The sequence below is a fragment of the Serinus canaria genome, chromosome 3 (assembly GCF_022539315.1).
Source record: "Serinus canaria isolate serCan28SL12 chromosome 3, serCan2020, whole genome shotgun sequence".
In the NCBI taxonomy this organism is placed as follows: domain Eukaryota; kingdom Metazoa; phylum Chordata; class Aves; order Passeriformes; family Fringillidae; genus Serinus; species Serinus canaria.
Window position 1 is genome coordinate 52,362,859 of NC_066316.1, and position 14,497 is coordinate 52,377,355.

General features: G+C 40.8%; 1 protein-coding gene across 3 annotated transcripts in view; it reads left to right on the forward strand.

Moving 5' to 3' along the window:
- PHACTR2 (phosphatase and actin regulator 2) overlaps positions 1-14,497 on the forward strand; it is a 133,899-nt gene that overhangs the window by 84,411 nt on the left and 34,991 nt on the right. For all 3 annotated transcript variants that reach the window (XM_009095334.4, XM_018920001.3, XM_030235618.2), the window contains exons 2-4: positions 125-292; positions 7,332-7,412; positions 10,165-10,323. In XM_009095334.4, coding sequence (XP_009093582.3) covers positions 125-292; positions 7,332-7,412; positions 10,165-10,323 — 408 coding nt within the window. The remainder of the gene's footprint in view (positions 1-124; positions 293-7,331; positions 7,413-10,164; positions 10,324-14,497) is intronic.

Below are 14,497 nucleotides of genomic sequence, written 5' to 3' on the forward strand. Positions count from 1 at the left end.
GAACAGGAAAAATCCATGTTGATGCACACACAGCCTGTTGCAGTCTGGGAGTGGAGGAGTTTAGCTATTGGCTACTATTAGGTTTTCCATCCTTCAGTTATTTTTATTTCTTTCCTTTGTACAGTTGATGGTTTGGACAAGGCTTCAATTGCTAACTCAGATGGACCAGCCCCAGGATCCCAAACTCCCCCCTTCAAGAGGAAGGGCAAACTCTCCAACATTGGCAAAATCTTTAAACCTTGGAAATGGCGGAAGAAGAAGACCAGTGACAAATTCAGAGAAACATCAGCAGGTATGTCTGTAGCTCTGTGGTGGCAAATAGTAGAAAACACTGTGATGGTTTTGCAGGGTAATTGAAAAGCTTTTTGAACTTGTTAGATGGCAAGGATTATTTAGGCATTGTTTGCCATTATTTAGGCATTTGACATACAGAAAAACCATTTGATCCTTGGCAAGGAAAAACCAAACCTTGTTCATCTTCTGTCTTGAACCTATCCCCTAAAATACACAGCTGATTTGTTTACTAAACATGTCCTCAAATATATTGGGAAATCTCTCTGTCCTCCTGGTAGTCAGTGACTTGAATTATGAGACAAACCCTGCCTTTGTGGGGACAGAAGTCTGGGGGAGAAGCAGATGTAGCCATGCCCAGCAGAAGAACGAGGATCAGCTCTGCAGCCCCTGCCTTCACAGAGGCTGCTCTGGCCCTTCACTGCCCCACTGGCAAGGCTGGAGGATGGTCTGCAATCAAATGCTGTGATTGAATTATATTCTGTCTGAAAAAGAGGGGTATTAAAGGCTGGGATTTAGTTAGCCAAACATAGTTGTTTGGGGCCACCTGAGATGCTCTGGGGCGTCCTGGCTGCTCTCCCAGAAGGTTTGATATCATATTTGTCATCCCTGTGCAGACAGCTCTGAAACCCTGGGGCATCTGAAGTGGCTTTAGACATCCATGTTTAGAAAACTGAATACCACCCTGCATATATGTGTGTGTGTGTCTGTGTCACTGCTCTAGCCAAACTTTCTCTACAAAAATCCCAAAATTCTGGTTTGGGATTCAAACATTTGATGTTGTGGTTTCCTAAACTTGAATGTAATTAGAGTCCAGTGAGCTTCTGTGAGCTCTCTAGATACATTGTCACAGTGCAAGCCCTGTCTACTGTCCTCCAAGGCTGTAGGCAATAAAACCAACACTACTCTCCTGAAGTGTTTTCAGTAGCTCCCCATAACTCTTAGAGATACACTGTTTGACATTTTAAACTCATACCAACCCCTGACAGTTACTGCAAGGAGCTCTATGGTTTGACTGCAAAACTTCTAAAACAAGCTTTTTTTTTACCCAAAAAGGAAAAATAAGCCATTTTCTCTGGTGTCTTCATCACTCCAGATGCCAGCTGAAGTTTTGAACAGATTTCTGAGCTCTTCAAACCCTTCTTTCTCTCCTTTTTCTGTTTTTTTGTTTGTTTTTTTTTTGTTTGTTTGTTTGTTTTTTTTTTTTTTTTTCATTTTCCCATATACCCTGCAACAAACCCCCCACAATTTCTTGTTACTGCAATAAAAATAAAAAAAAATCCCCTCGGTCTGATATCTCCTTCATTGCTTCCTGTTTCCTTCAGCTTTCCCAGTACTTTTATCCTATTGCTAAAGCAAAGTTATTTCTAGTTAATGACTCCTGAATGTTCTGCAGCTTCTGCTGGACAGGTATGTGATTTTATGTGCAACAAGATCTTCAGAGTAATGATCATTCATAAGCTGTGTATACAGAGATTGCCCAAACTTTCACAACCTGTTAGCATGTATTAAACTGCTATGCCATTAAACAATAATGCATGTATCATTTTTCAATTTTTTTTTTTTAACTAATATCTGGTAAGTCCATGTTAAAGGTTGTGTTTCTTATGTTGTACTGTCTTTCTTCTGAGGGCCTGAATCCAGTCTTGCAAGCATGACACCTCAATTCTTATAATACCAAGGCAGAGCAGGTGTCAGTATTTCTTTTACAAAAGCAGGAAATTAAGCACAAAGAAATTAAGGTCAGCATTTTCAAAAGTGCCTCCTTAGATACTCACTGCTACTTAATTCACTGGTCTTGTTCATGATGTTGTGGTCCCTCAAGACACTGATTTGCTTTTAAACTGTGCATGGGATCACTTACGTTTGTGTATGTGCTTCATGTGAGGCTGGAACTTGAACTGAGAAGTTTGAATCGCATTCATCCTGCCTTAGATGGTAATTTCAGGGATGAATAAAAATAGTATTCTCTGTATTTCTTGAGGAAATAGACCCAGGACCAGTGGAGACTGAGAAGAGGCACTGACGTGGCAAGCTGCCCCTTGTTGCTTGCTCAGTGACACGGCAGAAGAAACTTGCTTATCTAACTTGAGAAGGAAATGGGATGACATCCATTCAAAATAAAAATCCTACAGGATATCCTCTTCCTCACACTGCTCAATCAGAGGTGTATATTCATGCCCAAGTGGGGGCTGTCTGTGTGCCTGCCTCTTCCATGCAGGAAGCCCATTTCCTGCCCTGGGACCATGGGAGAGAGCACAATGATCCTCATTTGTTGCCAGTTCCCTTAGCAGGGTTTCAGCATGGTAAATCCACATGCAGCTGAAGAAAGGGTTTCTTCTAGGACAGAATGTGGGCTGTTGGAAGGAGCTCTCACTACTTTCTCTGGGTTTTCAGTAGGCTTTTTGAAATAGGTTCTTGCCATGGCCTTGCCAGGATGTGTTCCATGGAGCACTTTTTGTCTTAGGAGCAATTGGAAGATGTTTGTAAACTGCAAATACCACAAGCATCAAAAAAGGAGGGATGTTTAGATGTTAGATGTTAATATCGGTGCCAGTGTGGGAATGATGGTTGGAATTTTTCCCTTTAGCAACACGTTTTCCACTCTCTATCTCAGAAAGTCTGTTCTTTGGGCACTGGCTGTATGCTTTTTGCCTAGAGGGCTTTCAGAATCAAGGAAAAACAAACATAAAATGCCATCATCTCACGGGTTTCTCTCCTCTGCAGTGTTTTGCTGCGAAGGAAAAGACAGCAGTTTGTGTCTTGGCACAAAGTAGATGCCACTTCAAAGCTTCACTGCAAGAGTATATACAGAGAGGGATCAGAAGGCAATTTTAGTTCTTACTAGGTCAGAGAAAAATTAATAATCGGAATGCTCTCAAGCTTCTCTTAGAAGAACAAAACTAAGTACTGGAGAATGTCCAGAATCTCACAGCACTCTGAGTCAAGGAATGGGTTTTAAGACTGCCTGAGGTTTGCAGCTGCTGGCCATCACTAAGCAGTCTTTTTTGTGGGGATGAGGAAGGGGGGAGAGAGAGAGAGATAGAGAGAGAGAGAGAGGAGCTACTTTTTGAGGTAAATTGTTCCCATTATTAGTGTTACTATTCCTTGTATTTGGAAAAACAGCAAATATTTGTGAAGGGCAGTAAGATTTACTGGAGTAAATGAGGGCTGCATACGATACAATAAATTTACATCCTTTCTGATGGTTACATCTGAAGTCAGGGCAAGTTCTGCTGCTGACTGCAGCAGGGGAAGGATTTTTACCTGGGATTTTCTGATTCTTCTGGATCATGAGACTGGAGCCTGCCTGCCTCACCTCAGCCTTCTTCAGTAGGCAAGGACTCTTAACCAGTTACCCTCACAGTCAGGACTGATCTCTTTGTAAAAAATCTCAATACATACATGTACAGAGGCGGAGAAATTGTTCTTGATATTCTTTTATTGCTTAAAGTTAGAAACAGTATGTTGGTGTTCATGTTGAAATTTTATATTTCTTTTGACACCTTCATATATACACATATATATCTACATATCATATATGTGACAGACATGTTGAGATATAAATATATATTCACATAGATAGATAAACATCCATTCTTATATACACATATTGCAGAAAAGATTTGTGCTGAGAGCATCAGCTGGTCACTCAGCATAATTGCACAGAGTTTTAAGAATCTCAAACCAGTCTGCTGAGCTAACTACTTTTGACTACTGTTATGTTTCAGTAAGCTTTCCTAAAATGATAGAGTTACAAAGTCAAGCATTCAGAAGTCAGGAAATGCTTGAAGGATGGTGCTGGGTGACAGGATGGTACAAAATACTTTTGTATTTTAAATTACTTTTGTATTTTATATTTTAAATTAAATATATTGCATAATCTAAAATAAACCAAATATATTGCATAATCTGCAGTGAACTATAAATTATTATGATGAGTCCAGGCTAACTAAATAATGCCCAGTATAAGTTCCTAAGTTGACAGGCCAATCATTCCTCTTATACAAGGGGACATATTTTTGCCACTTTGATTCAAATTAAGATTCTGCCTTTTTCTTTGTATGAATTGAAAGTATGTTACTAGGAGTGAACACTGGCTTGATTTTTTTTTATGTTCTTTCCATGGGGCCAATAAAGTTTAAAATAAATAGCTTTTCAAGCTGAATTAATTGAGCTTAATCAGTTTAAATAAAACCACCAATCATGGCTAGCATTTTAGTAGATGGAGGACTGGGACTTAAGCTTCTTATCTGTTCACAAATTTTCTAATATGTGGAAAGGAGATAGTTATGTCTCAGGGTTGTTATGAAACCTGTGTAATTTATGAAATGCTTTGAGGTTTTTTAGTTGAAGTGTAAGAGGTTCATGCCTTTCAATGACAATTGGCATTTCCCATGATAATTAATTCAATGCAGTTGTTAATTCAGCATTGTAGAACTGAAAGAAAAATACCATCCTGAAAACTAGAGAGATATTGATGGGGGAAGGTCTGATCCAATGTTCTTAACTTGATGGAAAAAGCATTGTTGTTTTCAGGTGGCATTGATTTGTCCCACAGTTATGTAAGAGATCACCTCGTTTCACTGTCCCCAAGAAAAGAGATGTAAAAAGAAAGCAGAGAGGAAAAAAAGAGTGGGAATTAAATATTTGTAATGCTGAAATAATAAAATAATCTTTAGAGTGCTGGCAACAAAACAAGTATAAAGGGCATGTGTACGGTGCTCATCCCTCAGGGCTGTGTCAAAGGAGATTTCACCCTGCTTGTGAATGCACCTGCTCTCTAGAAAGACCAAGACACTGCATCCATGCCTGCCCACATAGTTCTCTGTCTCCATGACCCCCCATCCCTTTTAAAACAGTCTTTGTGGGACTGCTCCCCTACATGAAAACCTCTTTGCAAGCCTAGGGTGCGTTCCTGTGCCAATGTGTGTGACAAGGCACGTGCTTTAAATAGACAGGGGAGAAACTGGAAGAGCTTGTGAGGAATTTAGGTGTGGGACCCCAGGCAGCCTAACTTGATCAGAGCTCAGGCCACCACACTGTCCCTGAGGAGGCTGGCTGGTACTGAGAGTCTGCAGCCGCACTCATGGGCTCCTTTATGCTGCCACATGTGACTGGAATGCTGCAGGGGTCTGACCTTTAATGGACAGATCCCTCCAAGTACCTGAGTATATAGACACAGACTTACTGCCAGCTTACATTCTTGAGCCAGTAATGCTTGCATTTGTGAGCTCTTGATCTCACAGGCATGAGTAGCTGGAGCTGGGCTGCTTAAAATGCTTACTCCCTCCAGCTCTTTTGCCAGGAGTTGGTGCTGTTTTGATGGGGAAATACATCCTAGGTTGAGGAGCTGCTGAATCCCAGCACTTTGCAGTGTGAGAAACAAACCTGGTACTGCAACTTCGGGGACCACAGAATCTGAGGGACTTTGTGCAAGAGTGTGTAATGATAGACCAAGGGGAAATGGCTTTAAACTGGAAGGGGGTGGGTTTAGATTAGATGTTAGGAAAAAATTCTTTACTTTGAGGGTGGTAAGGCACTGAACAGGTGGCCCAGAGTTGTTGTGGATGCTCCATTGCTGTAGGCATTCAAGACCAGTTGGATGGGTCTTTAAGCAACCTGGCTTAGTGGAAGGTGTCCCTGCCCATGGCAGAGGGGTTGGAACGAGATGGTTTAAGTTCCCTTCCAGCTGAAACCCAAATTCTATCATTCTGTTCAACAATCCCCTTCACTGATGGAGAAGGGGAGTGGGAAGCTGTAAGCAGTGATACCTTCAGGCACCTGAGGTCAGCCAGTCTGCTTGTGTCAGTAGCTGAGCACCTGCTGCTGGGAAAGGTCTTTTGCTAGGCATGAAGGGCAGCTTTCTCCAAAGAGTCAAACTGCCTTTCTCCCTGCCTTCCCAGGAGCCTGTCACTCCACTGTACTGCTGAGTCACTCCAGCTGGGCTGGCACAAGTGAGATTAAACACTGCACAAGGTATTATCACTCTGCACACAGCAATTAGACTGACCCTAGAGAGTGTTTGAATTGGTTAATGAGACAAATAGCCCTATCCCATAGCATTAATAGGATGAAGTCCAGCACAGCTGGACACCACATGCCCTCAGCTTGAGGTCCAAACATCACATGGATTTTGATGTCTGTATGTAAACAGAATCAGGATGGGAGACTGTGAGACTGCCTTTTCCTAACAGGGCAGTCAGGACTTTACAAGTGATGCTCATGTTTTGTCAACATCATGCACCATGGTCCCATGGAATATTACACTAATCTCCCACATGGCTGCAGCAGCTTGGGGATAGGATGCAATGTGGAGCTATTCTATTCTAACATCTATCTATTCCCTATAAAACTATTCAGCAATTTTCCCATGGGAAATAAGCATAATAAATTGAATGCTTTGTGCCACAGTCTTGGGGTTTTTGTGTATGAGGTTTTTTTGGGGTTTTTTTGACCTAAAACCAGGATGCTGTATTTTTTTCCATGAAAGTCAACCAGCACCAATCAATGAGGATGTTATTTCCTTTTAGAACACAACTTTCTGGCTTCTGTTTAAGGTTGTTTTTGTTGGTTTTTTCTTTCCTTTAAACAGTTTGCATGTCACAAGAGCTACTCTGAGTTGCTTTCTCTGAGCAGGATTTGTGTCTCGCTACTCAAAACCTGTACAAAGCAGATGAAGGTATCCCCAGCTGAGCTACTCAGTCTAGTCAGTGGGAAAAATGTACTTTTACATGTTAGATGCCTATGCTAGGATGAGTTCAATTTCACCCTGAAAGTACTTTTTTCCACTGACCATAAAAGAAGCCTCAAGGAGACTTGCTGAGCTGAAGATATTGGATCATATGAGTCCCCACTTCCTGTGCCTGAAATTACAGGGCAATATTTTCAGAGACTGTTCAAGAAAACCCTGACCTCTTCTTCTGCAGAACTGGAGGAAACAAGAGTTCTCTTCCTATAAAAAAATAGTTCTCTACATTTTTTTCACAATCATCAGCAGTATGAGAATAAATCTATTCTTAACTGTGCTTTTTCTTTAGTGTTGGAAAGGAAGATTTCGACAAGACAAAGCAGAGAGGAGCTGATAAGAAGGGGAGTGCTGAAGGAAATGCCTGAGCAAGGTGATAACACATTAACTAGAATTTAGCCACTAAGCACTAAACATGTATGAGAAAGCCACTGTTGCATTGTTTCCATGTAGTATAAATAGGTATGAGGAGACCAACTGAGAAGTGTGAGAGGTAATTTGGGCCAGCTGACAACTGAAGTTAACTCAAGGGATTTGTGCTCTGTAACTGCTTCTGCCATAGCAAACCTCTGGTCATATCCTGAAATATTTTAATGCTCCCTGTAAATAATGTGACTTCTGTGGCTCCTGCTTATTGTTTGCCAGAATTTTCTCTAATTAGTGATAAATCTGTTTTTGAGTCAAGGTCTGCTGCCTAAAGCCACTAGAGTATAAAATAAGAAATTTTGGCTGAAAAATTGGGGCTTTGGAACCCAGAAAAATCAATATAATACATTTCAGGTATCAAAAAGTACCAGTGCTGAGATCATATGGATCCAACCAATATCACACAGGCCACAATCACAAATGGCACCAGCATAAAACAGTGGGCAAGAAATCACTTGTTTCAAAATGCTCTGAGGTTTAGTATCTGGCATTAGCCAGAATTTTCATTCTGAAAAGCATGAGTAAGCCAAGGTAGGTACCTCTATGCTACATCCAATTATGTTTCTAGTGGTATTCTCTCTAATATTCTTCATCTTTTATAAATATAGATCAAATAAAAGTCAAGTGAGTAAAATAATTTTCTGTAGCCTAAATTAAACCATATGTCATTTTATCAAGGAGTCTAAGAACTCCACATTTTCAAAAAAAAATTCTCCTAGAAATTGTATTTTTCTGTGTATTCTGAAGAGTCAGTAAAGTATCAGTGTGTATGGGTTGTACCATACCCATAGATACTTAGCAGTAAAGTCTGTTTGTTGGTGTGTGACATCCCTTGTCTGTACAGAGTTTGGCTAATTCTCAGACTATGGCATTCAGCATAGCTGGCCTCTGCACTTGTCTCTGCCACTGTCATTTTCTTAAAACAAGACTTGTAAACTCTCCATACCTCAGTTTGTCCATCTGCAGATGTGTTGTGGGCTTTGCCATGCTTTACTGGGGACCTGTGTGACCTTGTCCTTTGAAGGCTGTAAATTGTATTTACAGTGGGAACAGTTCATGAAATGTGCTGACTTCTCCGGTTGGTTACAGTCTAACTTAAATTCTATAATTTCTGATAAAATTATGAATACTTTGGTCATCAGTCTCCTTGACCCTCTCTTCCATCCTTAAAAGGGGACGGGACCTTGGATTCCTTACAAGGATTGAGCAAAATGAGAAGAGGATATAAATGTGAACAATTTTCTCTTCTTCCTCCCATATCAATCTTCATCACATTGTGCTTCATGTTTGATGAAAATTGTAATTTTTAAGGACATTTTGAAAGAATATGGGGTTGGTTTGAAGGTGCTAAAAATAGAGAGGTAGAAAAGACAGTTAAGGAGTGTGAAGGTATTTGGAAGGAATGACCATGGGGATGAAAGCTAAAAGAGGCAACTACACAGAGACTTGAAAAGCGAGAGGTAAGAAATGTGAAGAAGTGACAGCGTTTCACATGGAGTGAAGAAGAATGAATTGGAAAGTGGCAAGTGGCACTTGGAGGCAGGGGGTGTTTGCAGATGCAAGATGTGAATACGAGGTGGCAGTGTCACATGTGGAGGCAGAGAGGAAAGAGTGGATTTAAGAAGCCCTGGAAGAGAGAAGCTGAAGAAACTGAATGTTGCAGTTAAGGCAAGTGCAAGTGCCAGCTGTAGTAAATTAGACTAAGTTAGGAAGGCAGAACTCATTTTTTACAAATCAAATTGATGTTAGAATGCGGAAGGTAATGAAACAGAGTGGGAGCACCCAAGGTGGTAGGACAGAGGCTGCATAATTGTGTTGAAACCAGGGAAGAGCCAAACATCCGGATCCGATAACACACAGCAAGAAAGAGAAGTGGAATTGCCACAGTTATGAAGAATCAATGGGAGGAATCAGAAGAGATGCCACGTAGATTTGCTTATGTTTTGGATTGACAGCAAGAGAATCCTGCAGAAAGAAATTACCAGAGAAGAAAATCAGTGGCAACTTTAAAGTGCATGGAGCAGAGAAAGCTGTAAGCCAGCAAGAGTAGCACTTTTCAGCGATATAGAGACAAATGGGGAAATAAGCTTTTTTCAGAATAACTCTGAAGCTGATCTAGTCTGGGTGAGTAAAGTATCATCAAAGCTGAGAAAGAATTTGACTTGCAGAATTTAAGTATGAAATGATGTATGATACAAGAAGACTTCACCTTGGTTCTTAAGACTGGATGATGTCTTTGTGGCATATTTTTATGAAGTAAATGGGCACATACATTCTGAGAACTTCTGTCAGAATTCCTGGCTTGTTTACATGCTGGGAGTGTTCTGCAGTAGTTCTGCAGCTCTGCCCCACCATTATCCATTTTTGGAACATGCTGGAACATATTACAGCTTTTTGTGGTCCATGCACACATCTCTTTGCTGTGTTAACCAAGACTCATGAACAGACATGAAGAAGGAAACCAGCATGGACTTCCAAGCCTACTGCTGCAGAGGTGTCTACCCAAAGAACATGAAAGCCTGTAGAGTTTCTTTACAGAGTTACTTTCCAGAGCAGATCTACAGCCTGATGTTTCAAATTTCAGTAAGTCTTCCTGCTTTTCTTCCACAGAAGCTTGAAAGCAGAGGGATGCTGTGTGTTGTAAGTAGTTGCTAAGTAAGTAGTTAAACTGGGCAATGACTCTTTAATTTTCATTTCAGATGGTGATGTAACAGTAAATTTTGAAACTTCAAATGGACACACCATAGCCATTGGTGAAGAAACCATACAGGAAGAAAATGTGGTAAAAGCCAGTGGAAATAATGGCACTTTATCAGAAAAAGCATCGGCATCAGAAGGAAAAAAAGAAGATCAGAAAGGTAAATTAATGTATTCTTCACAGATGGTTTTTTGCCTACTTTAAATATTAACATGTTCTTCCACTAGCACCTATACATGCTGTGAATTCTGTCCTGCCACAAGGATGCCAGCAGAACCTGCTGAGAAGATAAGACTTGTGAAACACCAGTATTCCCTCACTGGTAGGCATGCCTTTTCCTGTGCATGTGGTAAGGTAATAAAGAGAAGCATGATCTGAACATCACAGTGCATGCAGGGAGGTTCAGTTTCTAAATTCACTGTGAGCCTTTCCTTGTAGCCATGGCCAAGCTTTGGAGTCAGGTTTTTTTCTTATGAAAGAACACACTGAGTGCATATGCATCACCTTGCAGCATCCTTGTAGAAGTGGCTCATGGGTTGAATGTTCAAAAGTGTTTAAGTCACTTGAAAACCATCTATCATTTTGAAAGTAAGTTCACCAACCCATTCCAATTGGTTTTCAGGGACTCTTAAACACTTGCAGTCCAGCACTTCCCCCACATTCAAGGGGCTGTGTCACTACTGCAAACAGAAACTAAGCCATTTATGGAAAATAAAACCCTGCTTTATAGGGTTTTCTATAGATGAATTGTAGTAAATACTGGTAAATATTTAGCAGTCCCAGTGCCCATCCTAATTTTGCTACCTTCACTCAGATCTATTTGAGTTTGACTCATACAGGAAATATGATTAGTATGGAATCACAGTATTTGAACCAATTTTATTTTCTTTCTCTACCATCTTCAATAATGCACCACTGCTTTCCCCTGTCTAAAAGTGTTCTTAACTAGTATTTCATTTATTGGATTTTCCTAGCAGAAAGAGCAAAGATGCAAAAGATCAAGACCTTCATGGCTGGCTGAAGCCATGGAGGCAGGACAGAACAGCCTTTCCAATGTCTTCTGCTAAACTCTGCCTACTGACGAATGATCCTCTGGAGGTTGAGAGGGTCAGTTCAGCTAACAGAAAACTTTGAATTCTTCTCAGAGCTACGTAAATCACTTGACTATTTAAGAAGTAGATAGATGTGCAAGGAGAATCTTATGAGATTTCTAGTACTTCCTGTCTCCCAACAAGGCAGAAATACAAGATTAACCTTTGTCATGACATTTAGATACATCTTTCTTTTGGTGCCAACTAGAACCAGATGTGTATTGGGTCAAGGGAAAAGAGTTATAAAGCCATGGAAAACTCCTTTAAAATGGTTCAGTCTAACTTTGGGGTTAGATCAGACCACTTATTATTTTGTGCATCACTAAATACAGCCTTTTGGAACTGTCAGGACTTGGAAGTTTTCCTAAGGTACAGTTTATTATTTTAGAAATACACATTTCTAACCATGTTGAAATCCTCTCTAGCTGACTTTGCAGAATGTAGAACTCCAGTGGAGCAGGAGAGGTTCAATATCTATTTAAACATCTTATTAGATTCTGCACTCTCTATATATTGTTTTGACCTTATGGGGAGAAATTAAAAATGATTACTGTACAGGAGTAGACTCAGTACAAAAGAAAGTATAGCTAACAGTCCAGTCCCACTCAGAAAATTAAGACTATATGGAGGAAGAAGAAGGAAAACAAAAAAATGAGCAAAACTGGTATTCTAGGCTTCACTGAATCTCAATATGATCATCCAGAAGATGCAAACCCCTGAAAGTATACTTTCTCTTGCACCTAAACATGAAGTTCTCCTATGAGTTAACATCTTGAGTCCCCTGAAACAAAAGGAGATAGATTATTGCAGAGAATACTCTCCCCACAAAAGGTTTTAAGGATCAATTCCACACCTCAGAAAGTGTTACACTGTGTAAACTCAGTGGAAGCCACCCCACAGTCATTGGGTTCAGTTATTCTTTATTTATATTTAGCACACTAAGCAAGAAGGTGAGCCAGCCTGCTGAACTCAGCAGAAGAGTAAGGCCCACAGCATCTCACCTGACAGATTAATCCTGGGTGATTTTTTTATGGCAGATGCAGCAGGTTTGCATTACACTCACACCCACTGGCAGAGCAAGGAATCCACAGCTGCAGAGTGGACGTTTGCTAATGCTCACAGAGCATCAAAATCAGAGCCAAGGCAGGAATACTCAGCTCACTGTCATCTGCTAAGACCAAAAAATGTTCTGGTGCTTCAGATCACAACCCTCCATCATGAGAACTGAGCTAGGTGGATGGAGCACTAGCTGACAGTCAGGAGTAATGGCTGCAAGAGGTTCATCTTCAGCGAGGCTAATGTGAGGCTTCTTAAGTCATGAACTCAGGTGTAAATCTTGAAGGAAGATGTGTGCACCTGCCACATTTGTAAGACCCAAAGACAGGATTCATTCCTGCTGCTTGGCAGCATGGTGTTGTGCTGCATTTCCAACTCCCACTGAATCAAAGTTTGCCAAAAAATGCATCTCAGCCTTGTGAAGTTATAAGGTTGTAGAATGTGGAATATATTAGGAGTTAAAACAAGTTAAAGGAGGAAATTTTTTTCAGCTTGAGTTATGGAAATACAGTATCCACAGGGCAAACAATAGGCTCAGCAATGCAAATCACAATGAGTAAAGCAGAAGCAAGTGAAGAAGACAATCCCTGAACATTGTTCCCCTTGCTCCCAGGCAGTTCCATAAGCTGTGTACCCATCTGCTGCCTATCAGCTCACAGGTGCCTTTTATAAGTGGTGAAAAATTCTCTTGAGCAATTTAATAGTATAACTGTTACTCTTTGCAGTAATGATGACAGTCATACAAGCAGGGTGTTCAAAAGAAAATTTCTCCTTTATGGCAGGATGATAAGAAACAAGTGACAGTTTAATATAAAGCAGCTAATTGATGGACAAAGCCTTGCTATTGAAAAATCAGATAAATCTTTTTCTGAGATCATTTATTCATGCTGTGCTTGCACTGGGTTGACTTCTGGATTCTAATGTTTTGGGTAATGAAAGTTACTAGCATCTTTTGCAGAAAATAAAGAGTTGAACTACAGCTATTTAATCTGTGAGACTTGCAAGGGACACAGAGGAGCAAGTGGACAGGCAGCAATGTCAAAGAACACCCTGGGTGTCTGGGCAGCAGACTGAAATCTCCCACTGTGCCTGGGCTCCTGAACCATTGCACTGGGCTGCAGGATCCCCAGCAGTGCCCAGAGCTCCACATTCCAAGTGGGGTCTGAGCATTGCAAAGGGGATCCAAGGAAGGGGATCTCTGCATCCTGCCTCCTATAGAAGTGTTGGATAAGATCAAAAGCCACATCAGTAGAATAGGTGTCAAAATTGTCACTGTTTGCCTCCCTGGATACCAGGACCTAGCATGGTGATGCAGCATGCCTGCTGCACATGGTAAAGCCTCCAGGTACTGTGTCAGAGATGCTTTTCTCCTCTCAACCCTCCCAAGATGTCTCTGGAACAGAGGTGCACGAGTGAACCCCTTATTTATATCCGAATTCAGTTTGTAAACTTCAGTCTTACTGATTTTTGTCAAAGCAAGCTAAATATTTTAATGATTCTTGCAAATGGTTCCAGATTTCATAGTTAGCTTGGGCTTGAAGAAGTGAAAGGCTCAGTAACCATCAGCAAGATACTGCCTGGAAAAAACAGTAAGAAGTTCTGTTTTGCATACCATCAGTCAGGTGTGTTAGGTGCTGCTTTGATAAATGCATTGCAGAAAGCCAGAGCTCTGTTACAGGTGCTGTGGCTGATATGGGGCATAAACTTCTGGAATGTTCCTGGGACATTTGCAGGAGATCAATCTCAGGTTTCCTCATGTCTGAAGTAAACATGGGTGAAGAAAACAGTTTTTAGTCCTGTTTCCAAATGAATTATTGGGCTACATGTGCATATCTTTTCCCTAATGGGTTAAGTCTCATATGAGAGCTGGAAAAGGTTCCAGGCCTTGGTACATTGGATTTACAGGTTCTTTCCTCTATATTTTGTCTGCTGTCCTTAAATCTGCCATTAAATTTAGTCTTCTCTTTTTCAAAGAAAAGAAGGTTGGAGGCACAAACTCTGGTCTTACTACCATGCATAGTTGCTCTCTAATGCTTTAGTTTGTCTACCAAGGAATGTTCCTCAAAGTCTAATTTTCTATGTTCCTTTTCTCAGAGGTCTTTTCTGTATTTCCCCAAAACAGGACAAAACCTGTTTGAATATAAGGCAGTAACCCTCATCCTCCAGGGTCTCAGACAAGAGCCTGCT